At 36.2% G+C, this 20,250-nt stretch overlaps 1 protein-coding gene across 3 annotated transcripts in view; it reads left to right on the forward strand.

Annotated features, from left to right (window-relative positions):
- LOC130915081 (protein PTHB1-like) overlaps nt 1-20,250 on the forward strand; it is a 244,301-nt gene that overhangs the window by 150,350 nt on the left and 73,701 nt on the right. For all 3 annotated transcript variants that reach the window (XR_009063053.1, XM_057834800.1, XM_057834801.1), the window contains one exon: nt 3,313-3,423. Coding sequence is in view for 2 of the 3 variants with exons in the window: in XM_057834800.1 (XP_057690783.1) it covers nt 3,313-3,423 (111 nt within the window). In the remaining variant the exon portion in view is untranslated. The remainder of the gene's footprint in view (nt 1-3,312; nt 3,424-20,250) is intronic.

A 20,250-nucleotide genomic window follows, 5' to 3' on the forward strand; every position in this document is an offset into this window, starting at 1 on the left:
GTGTCATGACATCAACAATGGCGAGCTAATAGTTTATTTTTTGATTGAAAATTTTACTAATTTTAATAAAACGAAAACATTAAGAGGGGTTATAATATAACATTTCAACTTGTACTAACATTTATCTTTTAAGAACTAGAAGTTTTTTTTATCCATGGATCGCTTTAAGAGAATATTAATAATGTTAATGCCATCTTGTTGATTTATTGTTATAATAAACAAAAACAGTACATATGTACCATATGTTGAATGTACCGTGTTGTGTCTTTTTTCATTCCAACAATAATTTACAGAAAAATATGGCATATTTTATAATGGTTTGATAGGTGGTTAATTACGATTAATTAATTTTTAAGCTGGAATTAACCCGATTAAAATTTTTAATCGTTTGCCGGCCCAATTCAAACCCCTCGTAATGTTTTCGTTTTAATGAAATTTCTAAAATTTTCAATCAAAAAATAAACTAGTAGCCCGCCCTTGTTGATGTCAATAGTTAAACAATGCTCATGGGTGCTTAAGCACATAAAATCAGTCACACCCAAGCGCCAGCAGAGGGCGACAAAACTCCAAAAAACACAAGTAACAAGTTGGCATTGCACTGTGCTGTCATTTTAATCTGTTTAAGCGGGGCATGTGCGTTAATTGCGTCAAATATTTTAACGTAGTTAATTTAAAAAATTAATTACCGCCCGTTAACGCGATAATTTTGACAGCCCTGTCTTATTTATTATGTACTTTCAATTTCTGTGTAGAAAGAATATTCTATTATGAAGCAAAATTTCTCAGATGAACATATTCGCTGCTATTGACGGTAATAAACGTCCAAGCTACTTGTGAAATTACTCATTTGAATTCGAAGCAGAAAGACGATTGGACGCCACTTGATTGAATGTCTAACATTGTCAATGGCAGTGAAAAAGTTAATATTGTTTTTAATTTTATTTTTTATCCTAACTACAAAACAAAATGGGTAAAAAAATACCTTTTTAAAAGATTAAATGTTTTAAATATATATATTTGAAATTAAAATTAAAACGTTAAATGCTGCCATTTTTTTTCTTCTTAACATACTGTATATTAGCGGAAAAAAAGCCAAATATTCTCCATTCCAAATGGATTGGACGTCTATTCTCGTCAATGGCATTGTTATATTTTTATATTTTATTGAATTAAAGCAACACTAGCTAACTTTTCAACCTTTTATAAAATAATTTCTGAACATAATTTTCGCACTATAAGGCGCACCAGACTATAAGCCGCCACCCACCAAATTTGACACGAAAACAACATTTGTTCATAGATAAGCCGCAGCTGTCCTCACAGTATTATGGGATTTTTACACCAAAAGATTATCCGGTAACACTTTATTTGACAGCGGCATCATACAACTGTCATAAGACCAAATGAACCACCACGAAGCTTTGAACCAATTAGCCGAAAAGCTTCATTGCTTCAAGAAACTTCATTTGGCCATCACTGCGCCTATGCGGGAGACAGTCAACCTCTGCTCCAACCTGCTGTCAACACTGTTGTCATCCAACATGCCTCCTAGCATGCTTTGCAGCGCTACAGATGTAAATAACAAAATTCATTTTCTGTGCTTATTATTTCTTCAGTTACTGTTCCAGTTGTTTCATTAATTGTTAGTTATGGTATTTTGAAGCACTCTATTTGACTGTGACTGTCATTAGACAATCATAATTATGACATGACACTGTCATGAGCATTAATGAATGCTTATAACGGATGTCATTTAGTGTTATCTGGCAAATGATCTTACTTTTGAATGGATGTAAAAGATCCGAGCTAGACATAAATGGAGTTAGTGACATAATTTGCCGGATGACACTTAATGACATCTGTCATAAGCATTCAGTAACGTCCATGATAGTGTCAAGTCATAATTATGACGGTCTTATGACGCCGCAGTCAAATAGGGTGTTACCTGTTAACCCAAATAAATCCAAAAATAAGATGGACTGGACTATAAGCTGCAGGATTCAAAGTGAAGGGGAAAAGTAGCGGCTTATAGTCCGAAAATTACGGTCGTTGAATGACACTGCATCGCTAAAATCGACTAAAACTGAAAAATTACCAAGTGTAGCTTTAAATCTTATTTTTGTTTAACTATAAAACAAAATTGGTACACAAAAAAATTTTTTTTCAAAGTTTGTATTAAATAATTTATTTATAATTAAAACAAAAAAAATAAATGTTGTCATTTTTACTCTTTCTAACATACATTAAATTTTTTTTTTTTTTTTTTTTTTTTTTTTTTTATGAAAGTCATAAAAAACCTGTAAATATTCTTCGTTCCAAATGGATTGGATGTTTATTGTCGTCAATGGCACTGTTATATTTTTATAACTTAAATCTTATTTTTGTTTAATTAACTACGAAGCAAAATAGGTGAAAAAAAATAATTTTAGTTTAAGTTTGGATTAAATGTTTTAAATGTTGTCATTTTTACATATTTAATTTTTTTTTTCATGAAAGGCAAAAAAAAGTTAAAAGTAAATTAGTAAGTTAAAAATAAATTAGTAAGTTAAAAGTAAATGTTCTCCATTCCAAATGGATTGGACGTCCATTGTTGTCAATGGCACCATATATGTGTGTGTATATATATATATATATATATATATTTTTTTTTTTTTTTAATTATATTTAGTTTAATCTTATTTTTGTTTAAGTGTATTATATACCTGTACATTCATGTATACAGTGTATTTTGTATGTATATTATATGAAATATTTTTTTGCATATATATTAGTAATTTATTAACAAAAAGTAAATATCGTCTCTGTCTTTATGAAATTTTACTTTATAGGACGTCTGTTGTTGTCAATGGCACTGTTTTATATATATATATTTTTTTTACATTGTATTAAGTTTCATCTTATTTTTGTTTAACTGTATATTATATACATTCTATTCATATATATTGTGTATATATGATATAAAATTAAATATTTTATGCACATATATTTGTAATTAACAAAAAGTAAATATTGTCTCTGTCTATATAAGAAAGATGTACAGTATATTTTTTTAAATTAAATAAAATCAGTAAATATTTTTTTTACATTTACTGATGATAGTTATTTTCATCCTTCCGCTCTGTATTCAAACGCCCAATCATTTGAACCGTCTGGCCACCCTCCCAGTTCAAATGGATTGGATGTATATCGCCGTCATTTGCAGCAAATGAGTTAAATAAACCCCAAAAATGACAAAAAATAAAAACCTCCAGTCCAATTAGATTAGTTTGTCTCCGACCATCAATGGCTCTGAAGGATGTTTCTGTCCTTAAGGCGGCGGCAGCGTAGAGCCCATCGCCGAGCTAGCGGGAGACGAGACGGCGGAGCCTGAGGACGCCACCAAGTTCATCAAGAAGAAATCATCTTCAAAGAAAGTCAAGAAAGGTAGGACTTTTTCATCCTGAGTGTGATTGACAGCTTGGTTGCTTCTTCTTCAAAGCAGCACAAAACACCACCTACTGTATAGGATAATAACACATACAGTAAATCAAGAAAACAACATAGATATCCACTGACGTCTTTTTCAAAGAAGCAAGGTTACATTCTCTTTGATGGGCTCTACCTTAGTTAGCATGGTGCGTCTGTGTCTAGTGTTAATCCTCACTGGCGTCACCAGTAATGAAAAAGAGAGACACACGACCTATTCAATTATATACACAAATACGCACACATATATGCCAACATTCACGCACATCTACACACTAAATAAAACAATACATATATACACACACGCCATATACACGTAAACACTGACTTGAGTGTGTGTGTGTGTCTGTATGATATAGTGCTGTCAAGCGATTTAAATTTTTAATCGTACTTTTGCATGGAGAATACACTGCCCTCTGTTGGCAGCATTGGGTCTGGCCGGGCTGTCGCCTTGTATAACTGAGAAGACTTTGATGTCTGACATGGATAAAGGATAGGTTTGGCCTGGTTTGGCCCAGATAAGGCTGTAAGTTGTTTCAGCTAATAGATGTTTGTTTATGCATTTGTAATTAAGTCTAGAGCTACAGTTTGTGGAGTTATGTGTGAGCGATTTGCTATGAGAATTGCAAATACGTTAGCATTCGTAGCATTCAAGCTAGCTGACTTTTGTGATGCAAATTAGGCTAACTTCATCTACTAAATGTACATATTGATCAGAGTAGATGGACGTTTGAACGCCAATTGTTTTGTGTCGTGTTTCATTGTTAAAATGTGTGTCGTGTTGAACATAAGTATACATGTGTGTTAAAGCTTTACAAATTGTCAAAAGTGAAGGAAGTAAAAAGCACAATTGCCTTGTTTGCTGTCTGTAAAGCTGAACAATTGGAAACACAAAATGGACTCCCGCATCGCGAAGTTGAAATCGCATAAGTCAATGAAAAAAAAAAAAAAAAAGCCGAGTGCTATGCTAGCCTGTTAACAATTAAATAGTCAACCCCTCCCAGATTAAATAGATTGGACGTCTATCGCCGTCAATAACAGCGAACGTGCTAAAATATAAGCTTAGCCTGCAAACAATTAAAAATTCAACTCCTCCCAGTTCAAATGGATTGGACGTCTGTCACCATCAATAGCAGATAGCATGCTAAAAAAATAGCGCTATGCTAGCCTACCAACAATTAAAGATTCAACTCCTCCCATTTCAAAAGGATTGGACGTCAATCTTTGTCAACAGCAGATAGCATGCAAAAAAAAAAAAAAAAAAAACTAGCGCTATGCTAACCTACCAACAATTAGGTATTCAACTCATCCCAGTTCAAATTGATTGGACGTCTATCGCCGTCATTAGCAGCCAGCACGCTAAATAATAAATTAGCACGATGCTAGTCTGCCCAAATTAAATATTTAACCCCTCCCAGTTTAAATGGATTGGACGTCTATCGCCGTCAATAGCAGCTAGCATGCTAAATAAAAATAGCGCTATGCTAGCCTACCAACAAATAAAGATTCAACTTCTCCCATTTCAAAAGGATTGAACGTCAATCTTTGTCAACAGCAGCTAGTTTGCTAAATAAAAATAGCGCTATGCTAGCCTACCAACAAATAAAGATTCAACTCCTCCCATTTCAAAAGGATTGAACGTCAATCTTTGTCAACAGCAGCTAGCATGCTAAACAAAAATAGCGCTATGCTCGCCTACCAACAAATAAAGATTCAACTCCTCCCATTTCAAAAGGATTGAACGTCAATCTTTGTCAACAGCAGCTAGCATGCTAAATAAAAATAGCGCTATGCTAGTCTACCAACAAATAAAGATTCAACTCCTCCCATTTCAAAAGGATTGAACGTCAATCTTTGTCAACAGCAGCTATCATGCTAAAAAAAAAAAAAAAGCTATTGCTAGGCTAACCTACCAACAATTAAGTATTCAACTCCTCGCAGTTCAAATTGGCTGGATGTCTATCGCCGTCATTAGAAGCCAGCACACTAATAAATAAATTAGCTCGATGCTAGCCTGCCCAAATTAAATATTTAACCCCTCCCGGTTCAAATGGATTGGATATCGCTGTCAATAGCAGCTAGCATGCTAAAAAAAAATCATAGCACTATGCTAGCCTGCTCACAATTAGATATTCAACCCCTCCCAGTTTTAATGAATTGGACGTCTATCCCCGTCAATAGCAGCTAGTATGCTTAAAAAAAAAAAAAAAAAAAAACTGACGCTATGCTAACATAACAATTAAGTTTTCAACTCTTCCCACTTCAAATGGATTGGACGTCCATCGCCGTCAATAGCAGCTAGCATTCTAAAAAAAGAAGAAGAAGAAAAATTAGCGCTATGCTAACCTACCAACAATTAGGTATTCAACTCATCTCAGTTCAAATGGATTGGACGTCTATCGCCGTTAATAGCAGCTAGCGTGCTATAAAAAAGCCTAATCTTATGCTAGCCTGCCAACAATTAAATATTCGACACCTCCCAAATCAAATGGATTAAACGTCTATCGCCATCAATAGCAGCTAACGCGCTAATAGATAAGTAAACACATTTGCACTATGCTAGCCTGCCAACAATTACAAATTAAACAACTCCCAGTTCAAATGGATTGGACGTCTATCACCGTCAATAGCAGCAAGCATGCTAAAAAAAAAAAAAAAAAAAAAAAATTAGCGCTATGCTAACCTTCCAATAATTAAGTTTTCAACTCTTCCCAGTTCAAATGGATTGGACGTCCATCGCCGTCAATAGCAGCTAGCATTCTAAAAAAAAAAAAAAAAAGAAAAATAGCGCTATGCTAGCCTGCCAACAAACACACATTAAACCCAGGCTTCGATTTGTCCGAGATGTTTAAAACGCGGCGTTTATCCGGCATCAAAGCCAGATTAAAAAAGCTCTTGCCAAAGTTGGCGAAGGTCAACGTCGGGAGCTAGCGGCTGTCGCGGGGCTTACCAGCGCATTCAACTTTCCACCGGTGACAATCAAACAAATATGCGGAACGTGTTTACATCATCGCCGGGGGCATTTGATGTGGGCCCAAAATAGCCCACCGGATAACGCGGCGGCGACTCCAGCGCCACCTCGGCGTTGCTCGGCTTCCCGCGCGGGATTGTCGCTACTCTTAAAACGTTGTTGACGAGATGACGCTCAGGGGGGTGAAAAAAGAAAGAGCGGCGGGAAAATGTCGCACGTGCGCTCGATTAGCTGTGCTTTTCCTTTCGAGGTCGCGTCCTCGACAGGAGCGACGATTACACTCAAACGCATGAGAGCTCTTGAGGAGTAATAATGCTTTTAATCTGTTTTTGATGGAAGTACTCGGGCAATCGATGTCACCTGGGGAATTGGAGAAAAAAAACAAGCATCGTGCAAATAACCAGCTCGAGTTTCAACTGGGTATTTTGATGATAATCAGTACCTGGCGAGTTGATTGTACAGTGAGCGAATGAGCGCCAACAGGCTTCCCAATTCAAATGGATTGGCCGTCAATGGTGCTGAAAAATAAGATTCACTGCGAGTCAATTTTATTAGATGGGGCTTTTTGTGTGACGCAGGGAATTTTCACATAACCCTAAAAAATTTCCTGTTCGCCTGGGCATAAAAGGTGTATACCCGATCACGTCATTTTCAAAGTATCGGAATCGGCAAAAAAATATCGGACATGCCTTTTTTTAATATATATATATTTTTTAATTGAATTGTTTTCTAATATTTTTTAACGTTACAGACAAAATGTCTTACATTCATCCAGAGTCTTTAGTTTTGGCTTAAACTAGGGCTATCAAATTTATCGCGTAAACGGCGGTAATTCATTTTTTAAAAAATTAATCACGTTAAAATATTTAATGCAATTAACGCATGCGCTGCACCACTCACGCATTGTCGCGTTCAATTTATAATGGCGCCGTTTTACCTATATATAGAGCTAACAGGCAGCGTAAAATGAGTAGAGAGAGTTTTGGCAGTCTTTGGAGCCTCTTTTTAATAGGCTAAGGCCTTAAAATTCCCTCTCTCAACAATTAGAAATATCGTGGGAAGCAATGTGGGGAAGAATGGTAGTGGTTGATCTTTTCCTTAACACCCTATGTTACTTCCCAAGACAGAGAAGATATATCAATTGGTGCCCCTAGGTACAGTCATGGTTGCACTTCCCATCATGCATTTGGGCAGAACAGTTGAATGGCTACAGTATCATTTACTGAAAGCTCAACAAATACACTAGATGGCAATATTTAGTCACAATATACAAAGTCACATTTATCCTTTAAGAATTACAAGTCTTTCTATCCGTGGGTCCCTCTCACTGAAAGAATGTTAATAATGTAAATGCCATCTTGAGGATTTATTGTCATAATAAACAAATACAGTACTTATGTACTATATATTGAATGTATATATTCGTCCGAGTTTTATCCATTTTTTTCTTAATGCATTGCCAAAATGTATATGATCGGGGAAAATTATCGGGAATGATTGGAATTGAATCGGGAGCAAAAAAAAAAGCAATCGGATCGGGAAATATCGGGATCGGCAGATACTCAGACTAAAACGATCCGGATCGGATCGGGAGCAAAAAAAACATGATCGGAACAACCCTAGTGTATACAGACGTGCGTATGGTTCGCCCAAAATTCGCCAAAAACTGTCCCATTCATTTCTAATGGGATGCCATTGACGGCCATGTACGTCCAAATTTCCCATTCATTTTCAATGGGACGAAAAATAGGTCCTTGTGATTTTTGAGCATTTACCATGAAAGGCCATTGATATTCAACTGGCGCCCAAGTAAGTCATTGACAGCCATGCACGTCCATGCCATTGACGGCCATGTACGTACAAATTTCCCATTCGTTTTCAATGGCAGGAGAATACAGGTCCTTGTGATTTTTGACCATTTGCCATTAAAGCCCATTGACATTCAACTGGTGCCCAAGTAAATCATTGATAGCCATGCACATAAATGTCTTTGACGGCCATGTACGTCCAAATCTCCCATTCATTTTCAATGGCAGGACAACATAGGTCCTTGTGACTTTTGACCATTGACAATGAAAGCCCACTGACATTCAACTGGTGCCCAAGTAAATCATTGACAGCCAGCCATACATGTCCATGCCATTGACGGCCATGTACCATGTACGTCCAAATTTCCCATTCATTTTCAATGGCAGGAAAACATAGGTCCTTGTAATTTTTGACCATTTACCATGAAAGCCCATTGGCGTTCAACTGGCGCCCAAGTAAGTCATTGACAGCTATGCACGTCCATGCCATTGACGGCCATGTACGTCCAATTTCCAATTCATTTTCAATGGCAGAAAAATATAGGTCCTTGTGATTTTTGACCATTTACCATGAAGGCCATTAACATTTTACTTGCACCCAAGTAAGTTATCGGCAGCCATGCACGTCCATGCCAATGACGGCCATGTATGTCCAAATTTCCCATTCATTTTCAATGGCAGGAAAACATGGGTCCTTGTGATTTTTAACCATTTACATTGAAATGCCATCAGTATTAAAATGGCGCCCAAGTAAGTCATTGACAGCCATGCACGTCCATGCCATTGACGGCCATGTACGTCCAAATTTCCCACTTATTTTCATTCTCTATTGATTTTTGGGGGGCATTTCCAGGCTGCTTTCTGATGATTTTGTGTCACTTCCTGTTGATTTGGGGGATTTTTTTGGGTCACTTCCTCTAAATTTTGGATCATTTTCTTTCAAATTTTTGGGCATTTCCGGGCTGCTTCCTGTTCATTGGTAACTTTCTGTTGATTTTGGGGCATTTCCTCGTTACGTCTTTTGATTTGGTTTTACTTCCTGTTGTTTTGGGGGGTTTTTTGGGGTCACTTCCTGTAAATTTTGGACCATTCAGTATTTAATTATTGGGGCATTTGTGGGCTGCTTCCTGTTTGTTGGTCGCTTCCTATTGATTTTGGGGCATTTCCAGGTTACTTCCTGTCGATCAAGTGTCACTTCCTTTGGTTTTGCGGCATTTTTGGGTCACTTTCTCTAAATTTTGGGTCATTTTTTAATGGAAGTTTGGGGCATTTCCATGCTGTTTACAGTTCATTGGTCGCTTCCTGGTCATTTGGGGGCATTTCCAGGTAGCTTCCTGGTGATTTGGCGTCGCTTCCTTTTGTTTCGAGGCATTTTTGGGTCACTTCCTGTAAATTTTGGATCATTCGCTGTTAAATTTTTTGGGCATTTCCGAGCTGCTTACAGTTCATTTGTCGCTTCCTGTTGATTTTAAAGCATTTCCAGGTTGCTTCCTGTTTATTTGGTGTCATTTGATTTGGTTTCGGGGACATAACTTGTTGTAAATTTTGGGTCTTTTCAATAGAATTTTGGGGCATTTCCGGGCTGCTTACAGTTTATTGGTCGCTTCCTGTTGATTTTAAGGCATTTCCAGGTTACTTCCTGTTGATTTGGTCTCATTTTCTTTGGTTTAGGGGGATATTTGGGTCACTTTCTGTAAATTTTGGGTCATTTTTTAATGGAATTTTTGGGCATTTCCAGCTTACTTCCTGTTGATTGCATGTCAATTCCTGTTCATTTCTGGGATTTTTTCTCTTATCCGATAAGAGATTATACCCATATCGCACAACACTTGTGCCAAACCATGTCCTATTTCATAAATAAGTAGCAGGAAGAACCTTGACATGCCTGAGAAGAGGTGGAGCGCGTTTTGAGTTTGCCAGGTTGAGGACACCCACGTGGAGGGCGAGCGTGGCCAACGCCAATACGGTTATTTTCAGCTAGACGCGCTGGACGTGTTTGAGTTGGGACGCGCGCTCCAGAAAACCAGCTGTAATTTAGTCAACGCATCAATTTGAAGGCCACGGAACCCCCCCGAAGAAGCAAAAATACTAACTCCTGCGGCGGGCGCTCCAACATGCAACTAAATCTAAAAACATAGAATTTAAACATTTTACCCCCCACCAGATTAGTAGACGCCAGCCCTCCACTCCGTGGCGAGGACAGATTGAACGCTGACTCGTGGAAAAACAGCAATATAAGACAGATGACTTCCTCTTACAGTAGTAGGAATGCCTGTCACGATTAATCGACTAATGGATTGTCAAATGAATCGACAACTATGTTGATGGAAGACATTGTTGACTATTTTGGGCTTACAGTAACTGTTCGCTAGGAAACATCATATCACAAGAAATCCTCTTCTATAGCGGCATAAAAACAGAATTTAAAAGAAGAATTATTAAATTCCTATCTTTCGTCATAAAAAAAGTTTGTCTTTACTCTTTTTCATTTATTAGTTATGAGCAGTTGAACATCATAAATAACATTGTTAGACGTTTTTTGGAGTGAATGAGTAATGAGTTTATTGAATAAGATTATAAAGTTTTTTTAAAATTATTTATAATACATTTTATTCTGTAATAAATGTCATATTATTATATATCTAAAGCATTAAATTTTTATTATTTTTTTTATATAATAAGGTTTACAAAGTGATGTTTTTTATTTTGTTATTGTTTGATTTTCAGTTTATATTTATATATATACCGTATCTATATGTATAGTTAAGAAGAACAAATATACGTATAACTAAATGTTTTGATTTGTCAGCATTCATTTCATTATTTCATTTTTTTATGATATAAAAATACTCCAAATCATTGTTTGATGGTTATGACACATGCATACCTTTGTAGTAATCAATTTTGATTTAATTAATTAAATATTAAATTATAGATGAAATAATTAAATTAATTCATCAATATATACATAAATACAATTTAAGTTGAAATAACTATTTTTAAAAAACTGCCTTTTTTTTAAGAAATTGACTTCTAGTGTAATTTTTTTTATTTGGAATATTATTAAGAAAACAAAAAGAACAGTTAACTTTTTTTTATTTTTTTATTATAGTGTAATTATGTAATTTGTAAAAGTAATTAAAAAAATGCTGTACATGAGAGTAAACTTTTTGTATAAAAATGTATTTATTTTAAATATATATATATATATTTAATTAACAAAACAAAATACAAGTATTTTTTATTTTTTTATTATAGTTTATTTGATATATTCAGAAAAAATACATAAGTCAAGTAAATATTTTTATTTCCTATGAATTTTTTTTTAATGTATTTTGATTACATATTTTTAATTGACAAAAATACAAGTTTTTTTATTATAGCATAATTTTAAAAAATTTTGGGGGGGAAATACAGATGGATAATTACAAAAAATACATACCAGTCAAGCAAATATATTTATTGAAAATTATTTTTTATTATTATTATTAAAAAATTTCTCTTAAGCATAAATTTTTAATAAAAATTTTAATAAAATGAAATACATAATAGTTTTTTGTTTTTGTTTAGTTTTTAGAGTATAATTTTATATTTTGGAAAAAAAAATTGTATTGCAGTATTGCAGTCAAATAAATATTTTTTATTTGTCATAAAATTTATTTTTTCATATTTTGAATAAATATTTATTTTAATAAAACAAAATATATAACAGTTAAGAATTTTTTGTAAATTTTTATAGCGTTTTTTGGGGGGGGGGGGGGGGGTTTCAAATATTTTTTTGATGGACAAAACAAGTCTTTTTAAATATATTTTTGTTATTATATACTCATTCCTACATTCATTTTCCAAGTCGTTTATCCTCACAAGAGTTAATCCCAGCAAAGGCAGTAGACGATGTACACCCTGAATCGGTTGTTAGTTTTTGTTATTATTTTTTTAATTTTCTGGATGGAGTTATGATCATTCCCCCTTCATTTGCTGCCAGCCCTCCCTGTCAAATTCCATTCAGTGTCTCTTACCATTAAATGCAGTGATTAAAAAAAAAAAAAAAACAGTTTAAGATGTTGGTAACAATAACTGATTGTTGGGAACACCAATTGAGAGCTGAGAGGCCGTCAAAGTCTGAGGGAAAAAGTCATGGGAAAAGAAAAAGTGCTTATTTGGATGTGCATCACATGCAAAGCATACACGAATTCAGCGGGGGCCTACACGCTTGGCTCGTGTCGCAAATAACACGGAACACGCGTCTGTCCGAATTGTCGCTCCTCGGGGAGCGAGTGGCAGGAATCAATGGGCTTCCTCTGGGACAGGAAGTTCAACTTGTAGTTCAAACTCGGCGGCTGTTCTTTACATCAAAAACATAAAATGCAATACTTTTCTGCACAAACCATTATTTAGAATCCCTCACTGGCTGCCATTGGCTGTGCTAGACGTCCAATCCACTTGACGTGGGAGGTGTGGCAGCGAATGAACGAACGTTCATTCGCTGCCACCCTCTCACGTCAAGTGGATTGGACATCTACTAGTGATAAACTCATTAAACAGTTGTCCAAATCCTCTTTTTTTTTAACCTCTTAACTCATTGGCTAGTGAATTAATTTCAATTCATAGCAGAAAGATGATTGGACGTCGATCACCAACACTGAAAACCCAGTGAATTGACATTAACAAATAGACGACACTGCAGGAATACCTAAGTACAGAACAAAAGTATTGATACAAAATTATTATATATTGAAAATTAAATTGAAAAAAGAAAATAGAAATAACATTTAGAAATTCCAAAACAAAAAAATATGTTTAAAAATGTTTTTTAAAAAGTCACGCACAGGAATAGAAGAAAATATTGAACATTAAGTGGAAAAACATTTTAATTCAATGATAAAATCAAAATAAAATTACAAAAATAAGATTTAATGACACTAAAAAGAATAATTAAAAAAAAAAATTGGGGGCTGTCAAAATTATAGCGTTAACGGGCGGTAATTAATTTTGTTAATTAATCACGTTAAAATATTTGATGCATTTAACGCGCATGCCCGCTCAGATTAGAATGACAGCACAGCGTCATGTCCACTTGTTACTTGTGTTATATGGTGTTTTGTCGCCCTCTGCTGGCGCTTGGGTGTGACTGATTTTATGGGTTTCAGCACCATGAACAATGGCGAGCTACTAGTTTTATTTTTTTGTTTGGAAATGTTACAAATTTGATTAAAACGAAAACATTACGACGGGTTTTAATTAGGGCTGTCAAAATTATCGCGTTAACAGGCGTTAATTAATTTTTTTAATTAATCACGTTAAAATATTTGACGCAATTAACGCAGATGCCCCGCTCAGACAGATTTAAATGACAGTACAGTGAAACGCTCACTTGTTGCGTTTTATGGAGTTTTGCCGCCCTCTGCTGGCGCTTGGGTGCGACTGATTTTATAGGGTTCAGCACCCATGAGCATTGTGTAAGTAATTATTGACATCAACAATGGCGGGCTACCAGTTTATTTTTTGATTGAAAATTTTACAAATTTTATTAAAACGAAAACATTAAGAGGGGTTTTAATATACAATTTCTATAACTAGTACTAACATTTATCTTTTAAGAACTACTCCACTTATGCACATTTATTTACTTAAAATAATAATTCCACCTTGACCACTCACTTCACTCCCCTTGTTTCCATTTGACTGGAAATTGCATCCAAAAGCAGCACATCGTGGCATTTTACTTCGCGAGTTTAGGCAGCAATAAGCAATTGTTGAACACGAAAGATACCAATGACTTCATCACTGTGAGCCCGCAAACCATGGCGCCAACTAACGGTCAAAATATGTAGTAAATATTATAAAATATTGCCATTGATTTAACATTTTATGTGTTTCTAACAACATATTTTAGTACAAGAGAACAATTGTGGTTTATTAGAGCCTACATGTATTTAAGGTAGAGGATCACTTTAACATGTAATTTATTTTAGGGCTGTCAAACGATTAAAAATTTTAATCGAGTTAATTACAGCTTAAAAATTAATTAATCGTAATTAATTGCAATTCAAACCATCTATAAAATATGCCATATTTTTCTGTAAATTATTGTTGGAATGGAAAGATAAGACACAAGACGGATATATACATTCAACATACGGTACATAAGGACTGTATTTGTTTATTATAACAATATATCAACAAGATGGCATTAACATTATTAACATTCTGTTAAAGCGATCCATGGATAGAAAGACTTGTAGTTCTTAAAAGATAAATGTTGGTACAAGTTATAGAAATATTATATTCAAACCCCTCAATGTTTTCGTTTTAATAAAATTTGTAAAATTTTCAAACAACAAAATAAACTAGTAGCTCGCCATTGCTCAGCACCACCAATTCTCACGGTGCTGAAAACCATAAAATCAGTCGCACCCAAGCGCCAGCAGAGGGCGACAAAACTCCAAGAACACAAGTAACAAGTGCACATGTCACTGTACTGTCATTTTAATCTGTTTGAGCAGGGAATGTGCGTTAATTGCATCAAATATTTTAACGTGATTAATTCAAAAAATTAATTACCGCCCGTTAATGCGATAATTTTGACAGCCTTAGAAAGAATGTTAATAATATTAATGCCATTTTGTTGAGTTATTGTTATAATAAACAAATTAAGTACTTATGTACAGTATGTTGAATGTTTATGTCTGCCTTGTGTCTTATCTTTCCATTCCAACAATAATTTACAGAAAAATATGGCATATTTTAAAGATGGTTTGAATTGCGATTAATTTTTAAGCTGTGATTAACTCGAATAAAAAAATGTAATCGTTTGACAGCCCTACCTCATACAGATTTTTTAAATTATTACTATTTTCTATGCACCTCCAATACTAATTCAGGCATCAAGGAGTAAAATACATTAAAAACAGTTAAACAATTTAGGGGAGAAAAAAAAAAAACTCCCCAAAAAATCACGACATAGGAAATTCAGAAGCAAAATGAGAACACAACAATGGCGCTACACATCCCATCCATTTGAAGTGGGAGAAATGGCAGTGAATGAACAAAAGTTCATTTTCTGCCACCGTTTCACTTCAAACGCAATGGACGTCCACAACTGATGAACTCATTTGCAAAAGCACGATCACGTAACATTATACCTCCATGTGGGTTTTGTAGCTTTTCGCAGCCACTAAACCAGTTTTTTTAACCATCTTGTTGACTTTACAAGACAAGCGCTCGTCATTTTTCAAGCGTGCAAAAATACACGGAAGTATTTATATATCTATGTAAGTGTGTCCTTAAAGTCACAGCGAATCACCGTGTTTACACAGCAGGAAAAATGCACATTTGTCAGGAACACAGTAAGTTTTTATAGTTAGCGACAGCTGACGAATAACCCCCGGCTTGAACTTTGAACCCCGCCTCTCCCTGGCGAACCTCCCCGGCTAATTGACACGTCTCCTTTGATAAACTTTACGCCGCCGGACAGTTTATGAATGCGTCTTTTCAGCCGATGGATGTTTTGATAACGGATGAGAAATGATTGGGCAGAAAAAGTCCATTTGTTGCACATTTTTGTCGTTTTAGGGATCAAACGCCAGTGGAGAAATTATAACTAATAACATAATGTGCGGGGTTGTACTGTGGAGAGCAGAAGCATAAGACTGGGGGATTGAGGAGATAAGTTTGGGGTGGAGGAATGGGGATACAAAGGGGGTCTTTATTTCAAACAAACGGCTGCTTCTGTGTCGCTTGGCTACGACGGAGTGTTAGGGCCACACAAAGAAAGTCCAAAATATAAAATAAAATAGAGATTAAAGTGTATATGACACATAAACTGAAATCTTAAAGAGCTTACGACAGGAGAAAAAAAAAGTCTTAAATATCATTATTACGTGAATTAGAATCATATTTTGAGACGATTCGACTACATACAACAATGTAGCAAAGCGCAGATGACGAGAAATTAGTTTTTTAAATCTGCCGGTTAGCCACGCCTACCATTACAGGGCTCTAGCGTCCCCAACAGGTGGATGACGTCAGCGGGAGAATGGGCTCATCGGTTTTACTATCCAGCCCATTGAGGAGGAATTATTCAGAACGAGGAAAACGCGACGAAAAGAGCCGCAAAATGTCATTGTGTCTGTCTCTCTACTTCAATATTTTTACAGGATATTATTTTTATCTAAGTATTTTTCCCTAATTGCTAAATAAATGGCATGGTCATGACAAATAAGTCTTGTGCTAAATGGAATATGAAATAATAAAAATGCACTTATTCGGGACAACATGGCAAAATTACTCCATAATGGTCAAAACTGTCGACTTCACCTTTACTGTCGCACCTCCTGAACGTTATTTTATGACACCTAAATCGGACATATGTCGTTTCCCTTCCTCGGCTTCGGAGAATGTAAACAAACCAAGAGGCGTGACATGCTAACCCGAACCGAGTGATGTTTCAAAGTCTTCGAAGCGGAAAATCACACATAACTAGCCCGGATGTTTTGACATGACGACTGGGTTGTCGATTGTCTTCACCGGAGAGCAATTTACAGCTCGTTCCCCGCAGGAGGGCGGCTGCAGTTGTTGTGCAGCTAATGTGCAGCTATTTGACATTGATTTGATGAATGCATTTACTCAGGGTGACTAAGGGACTATAATCATGTGGGGACACAGAAATGTACAGTTGTGTGTCATCTGCATAGGTGTGATAGGAGATGTCATACTGTTCCATAATCTGAGCTAAGGGAAGCATATAGATGTTAAATAAGAGTGGTCCAAGAATTGACCCTTGAGGGACTCCACACGTGAATTTGGTTCCGATTGACACAAAGAAATCCCAATCATGTAAATAGGATGTGAACCACTGAAGAATAGTGTCAGTAAGCCCAACCACTGTTCCAATCTGCTGAGTAGTATGTTATGATCAACCGTGTCGAATGCGGCGCTGAGATCCAATAGTAGCAGAACAGATGATTTGCCTGGATCTGTATTCCGACGAATATCATTTAGGACTTTGATAAGCACGGTCTCGGTGCTGTGTTGTGGCTGAAATCCAGACTGAAATGAGTTGAAAAGATTGTTTTGCATCATAAAAGTCTGGACCTGCTTCATTTGGCCATGAGTGTTCCCTTAGGGGAGACAGTCACCCTCTGCTGCCACCTGCTGTCAACACTGTTGTGATCCAACATGCCTCTTAGCATGCATTGTAGTGCTACAGATGTAAATAACAATCAAAATTCATGTTCTGTGCTAATTATTTCTTCAGTTACTGTTCCGGTTGTTTCCTTAATTGCTAGTTATGGTATTTGTTAACACTTCATTTGTAATGCATAATATAATGCATAATGGTCAAAACTGCTGACTTCTACCTCCCGAACGGTATTTTACGCCACCGGAGTTAGTCCGGCTCTTGTCGTTTCCCTGCAGCGGCCTCAGACTGAGGAAAGAGGTAAACAAAAGAGGAGGCATGAGAGCTAGGCTACATGCTAGCCCGAACCGAACGGCTCTTCCAAGTCTCTTCCTTGCCTTCCGAACACGAAAAATCGCACACAAAAGACTCTTGTCACACACGGCGGCAGGAGTGATTGCCTTCACCGATCGGCCAACCTCCATTCAGCTATAGAGCGGAAGTCAAAAAACAAAATACACCTAATATTTGTTTTCCACCACCATGTTAACTGTGGGAAAACGTCTCATCTCGCTCGACTTTCTCCGATCGTCCGATGGTTTTATGAGCAGTTACGGGGCATACAAAGAAGCCTTGACTTCTATTTTTAGAAGGAGTTGAGTGTCGCGGACGGGAGCGCTTCCTCTGAGGGCTCATGAATTTTCTCCAAGCGATTGGTGTCGTTGGCGCCTTCTCAAAACAAAGAACAAGGCACCACCGCAGACGTGAGAATTTAACAACCTTCAACGTCACCCCATCGTATGTCTAGATAAGAATGCGTGTAAGGAAATTTGTATGTTTGTGTAAACTTTTTATTCTATGAATCGATGAATAAACTTCCAAAATGAGTCGGCACGCATGTAAATTTGTCCGTTTGTGCGTGTAAATTTGTGTGAGTACGTGATTAGGCTCCTTATTAGGCTGAACGAGCAGGCTGTGTACCATAGCAAATATTGAAGCATGGAAATGAGACAGTCGGACCCGTAATGAAGTCGCGGTCTTCGGCAAATGTTGACGCCAAAGCAAACGGGTTGCGGCCGGCCAGCGTCTAATTCTTTCCGGCGACTAATGAGCCCCGATCAGTTCCAGACAGACGCGAGAGGCGCATCGGCGCTTCCGTCCGCAAACACCCACGCGACCACCGCAGATGCGTCGTTAGCGGCGGAGCGCCATCAAACAGCCATGTGTGCTCAAATGCAAACATTTACATTCACACCTAGTTCATCATCCAAATATGCTTTGATTAGACTCTGTTTTAATTGATTGACGGCCATAGACGTCCAATCCATTTCAAGTGGGAGGGATGGCAGCTGACACCCTCCTACTTCAAATGGATTGGACGTTTAATAGTGGTAAACTAATTCAACCCTTAAATACCTGCAACATGAAGCAATTATCAGAGAATCCCAAAATTTGAAAGATAAGGTCCTAATGAAACCTTTTTTTTCAAATTTGTAAAAAGTCGAAATGAATATGTGTAATAAGTAAAGACGTCCCGATCGATCGGGTCCGATCACGTCATTTTGCAAAGTATCGGAATCGGCAAAAAAATATTGGCCATGCCTTTTTTTAATATATATATATATTTTTTAATTAAATCGTTTTCTAATTGTATTTAACGTTACAGACAAAATGTCTTACATTCATCCAGAGTCTTTAGTTTTGGTTTAAAGTAGGGCTATCAAATTTATCGGTTAAACAGCGGCAGTTAATTTTTTTTTAATTAATCACGTTAAAATATTTAATGCAATTAACGCATGCGCTGCACGACCCGCTCACACATTGTCGCGTTCAATCTGTAATGGCACCGTTTTTCCTATATATAGAGCTAACAGGCAACGTAAAATGGGTAGAGAGAATTTTGGAGCCTCTTTATACTTGGTTAAAGCCTTGAAATCCCTCTCTCAACAATTAGAAATATCGTGGGAAGCAATGTGGGAAAGAACGGTAGTGGTTGATCTTTTCCTTAACACCCTATGTTACTTTCCACTGCAGAGACGATATATCAATTGGAAACCCTATGCACAGTCATGGTTGCATTTCCCATCATGCATTTGGGCAGAACAGTTAAATGGCTACAGTATCATTTACTGAAAGCTCAACAAATACACTAGATGGCAATATTTAGTCACGATATACAAAGTCACATTTATCCTTTAAGAATTACAAGTCTTTCTATCCATGGATCCCTCTCACAGAAAGAATGTTAATAATGTAAATGCCATGTTGAGGATTTATTGTCATAATAAACAAATACAATACTTATGTACTGTACGTTGAATGTATATTCGTCCGAGTTTTATTCATTTTTTTCTTAATGCATTGCTAAAATGTACATATATGATCGGGAAAAATTATCTGGAATGATTGGAATTGAATCGGGAGCAAAAAAAAAAAGCAATCGGATCGGGAAATTTCGGGATCTGCAGATACTCAAACTAAAACGATCGGGATCGGATTGGGAGCAAAAAAACATGATGGAACAACCCTAGTAATAAGCGCTCTAATATCCATAACCCTTGCTAAATCCTGTTTTTTTTTTTTCTCATGGAACCTACAGATGCATGTGTTGACTTGCATCCATCTTTTTTTTTTTTTCCCAAAAAGAAATGTCAAAATCCTGAAATTTTAGGTGTATCAAATGTGATACATTCGGCAATAAAGAGTTAAAGAGTTTTAATTTGGTTTTTAAGAAATAGTGGAAAATATTTATTTATTACGAATGACATATATCGTATACTAATTACCCTAATTTTCGGACTATAAGGCACCACTTTTTCCCCTCATTTTTAATCCTGCGGTTTATTAGTCCAGTGCGGCTTTTTTATTTTTATTTTTTTTCATTA

Source organism: Corythoichthys intestinalis, chromosome 4 (assembly GCF_030265065.1).
Source record: "Corythoichthys intestinalis isolate RoL2023-P3 chromosome 4, ASM3026506v1, whole genome shotgun sequence".
In the NCBI taxonomy this organism is placed as follows: domain Eukaryota; kingdom Metazoa; phylum Chordata; class Actinopteri; order Syngnathiformes; family Syngnathidae; genus Corythoichthys; species Corythoichthys intestinalis.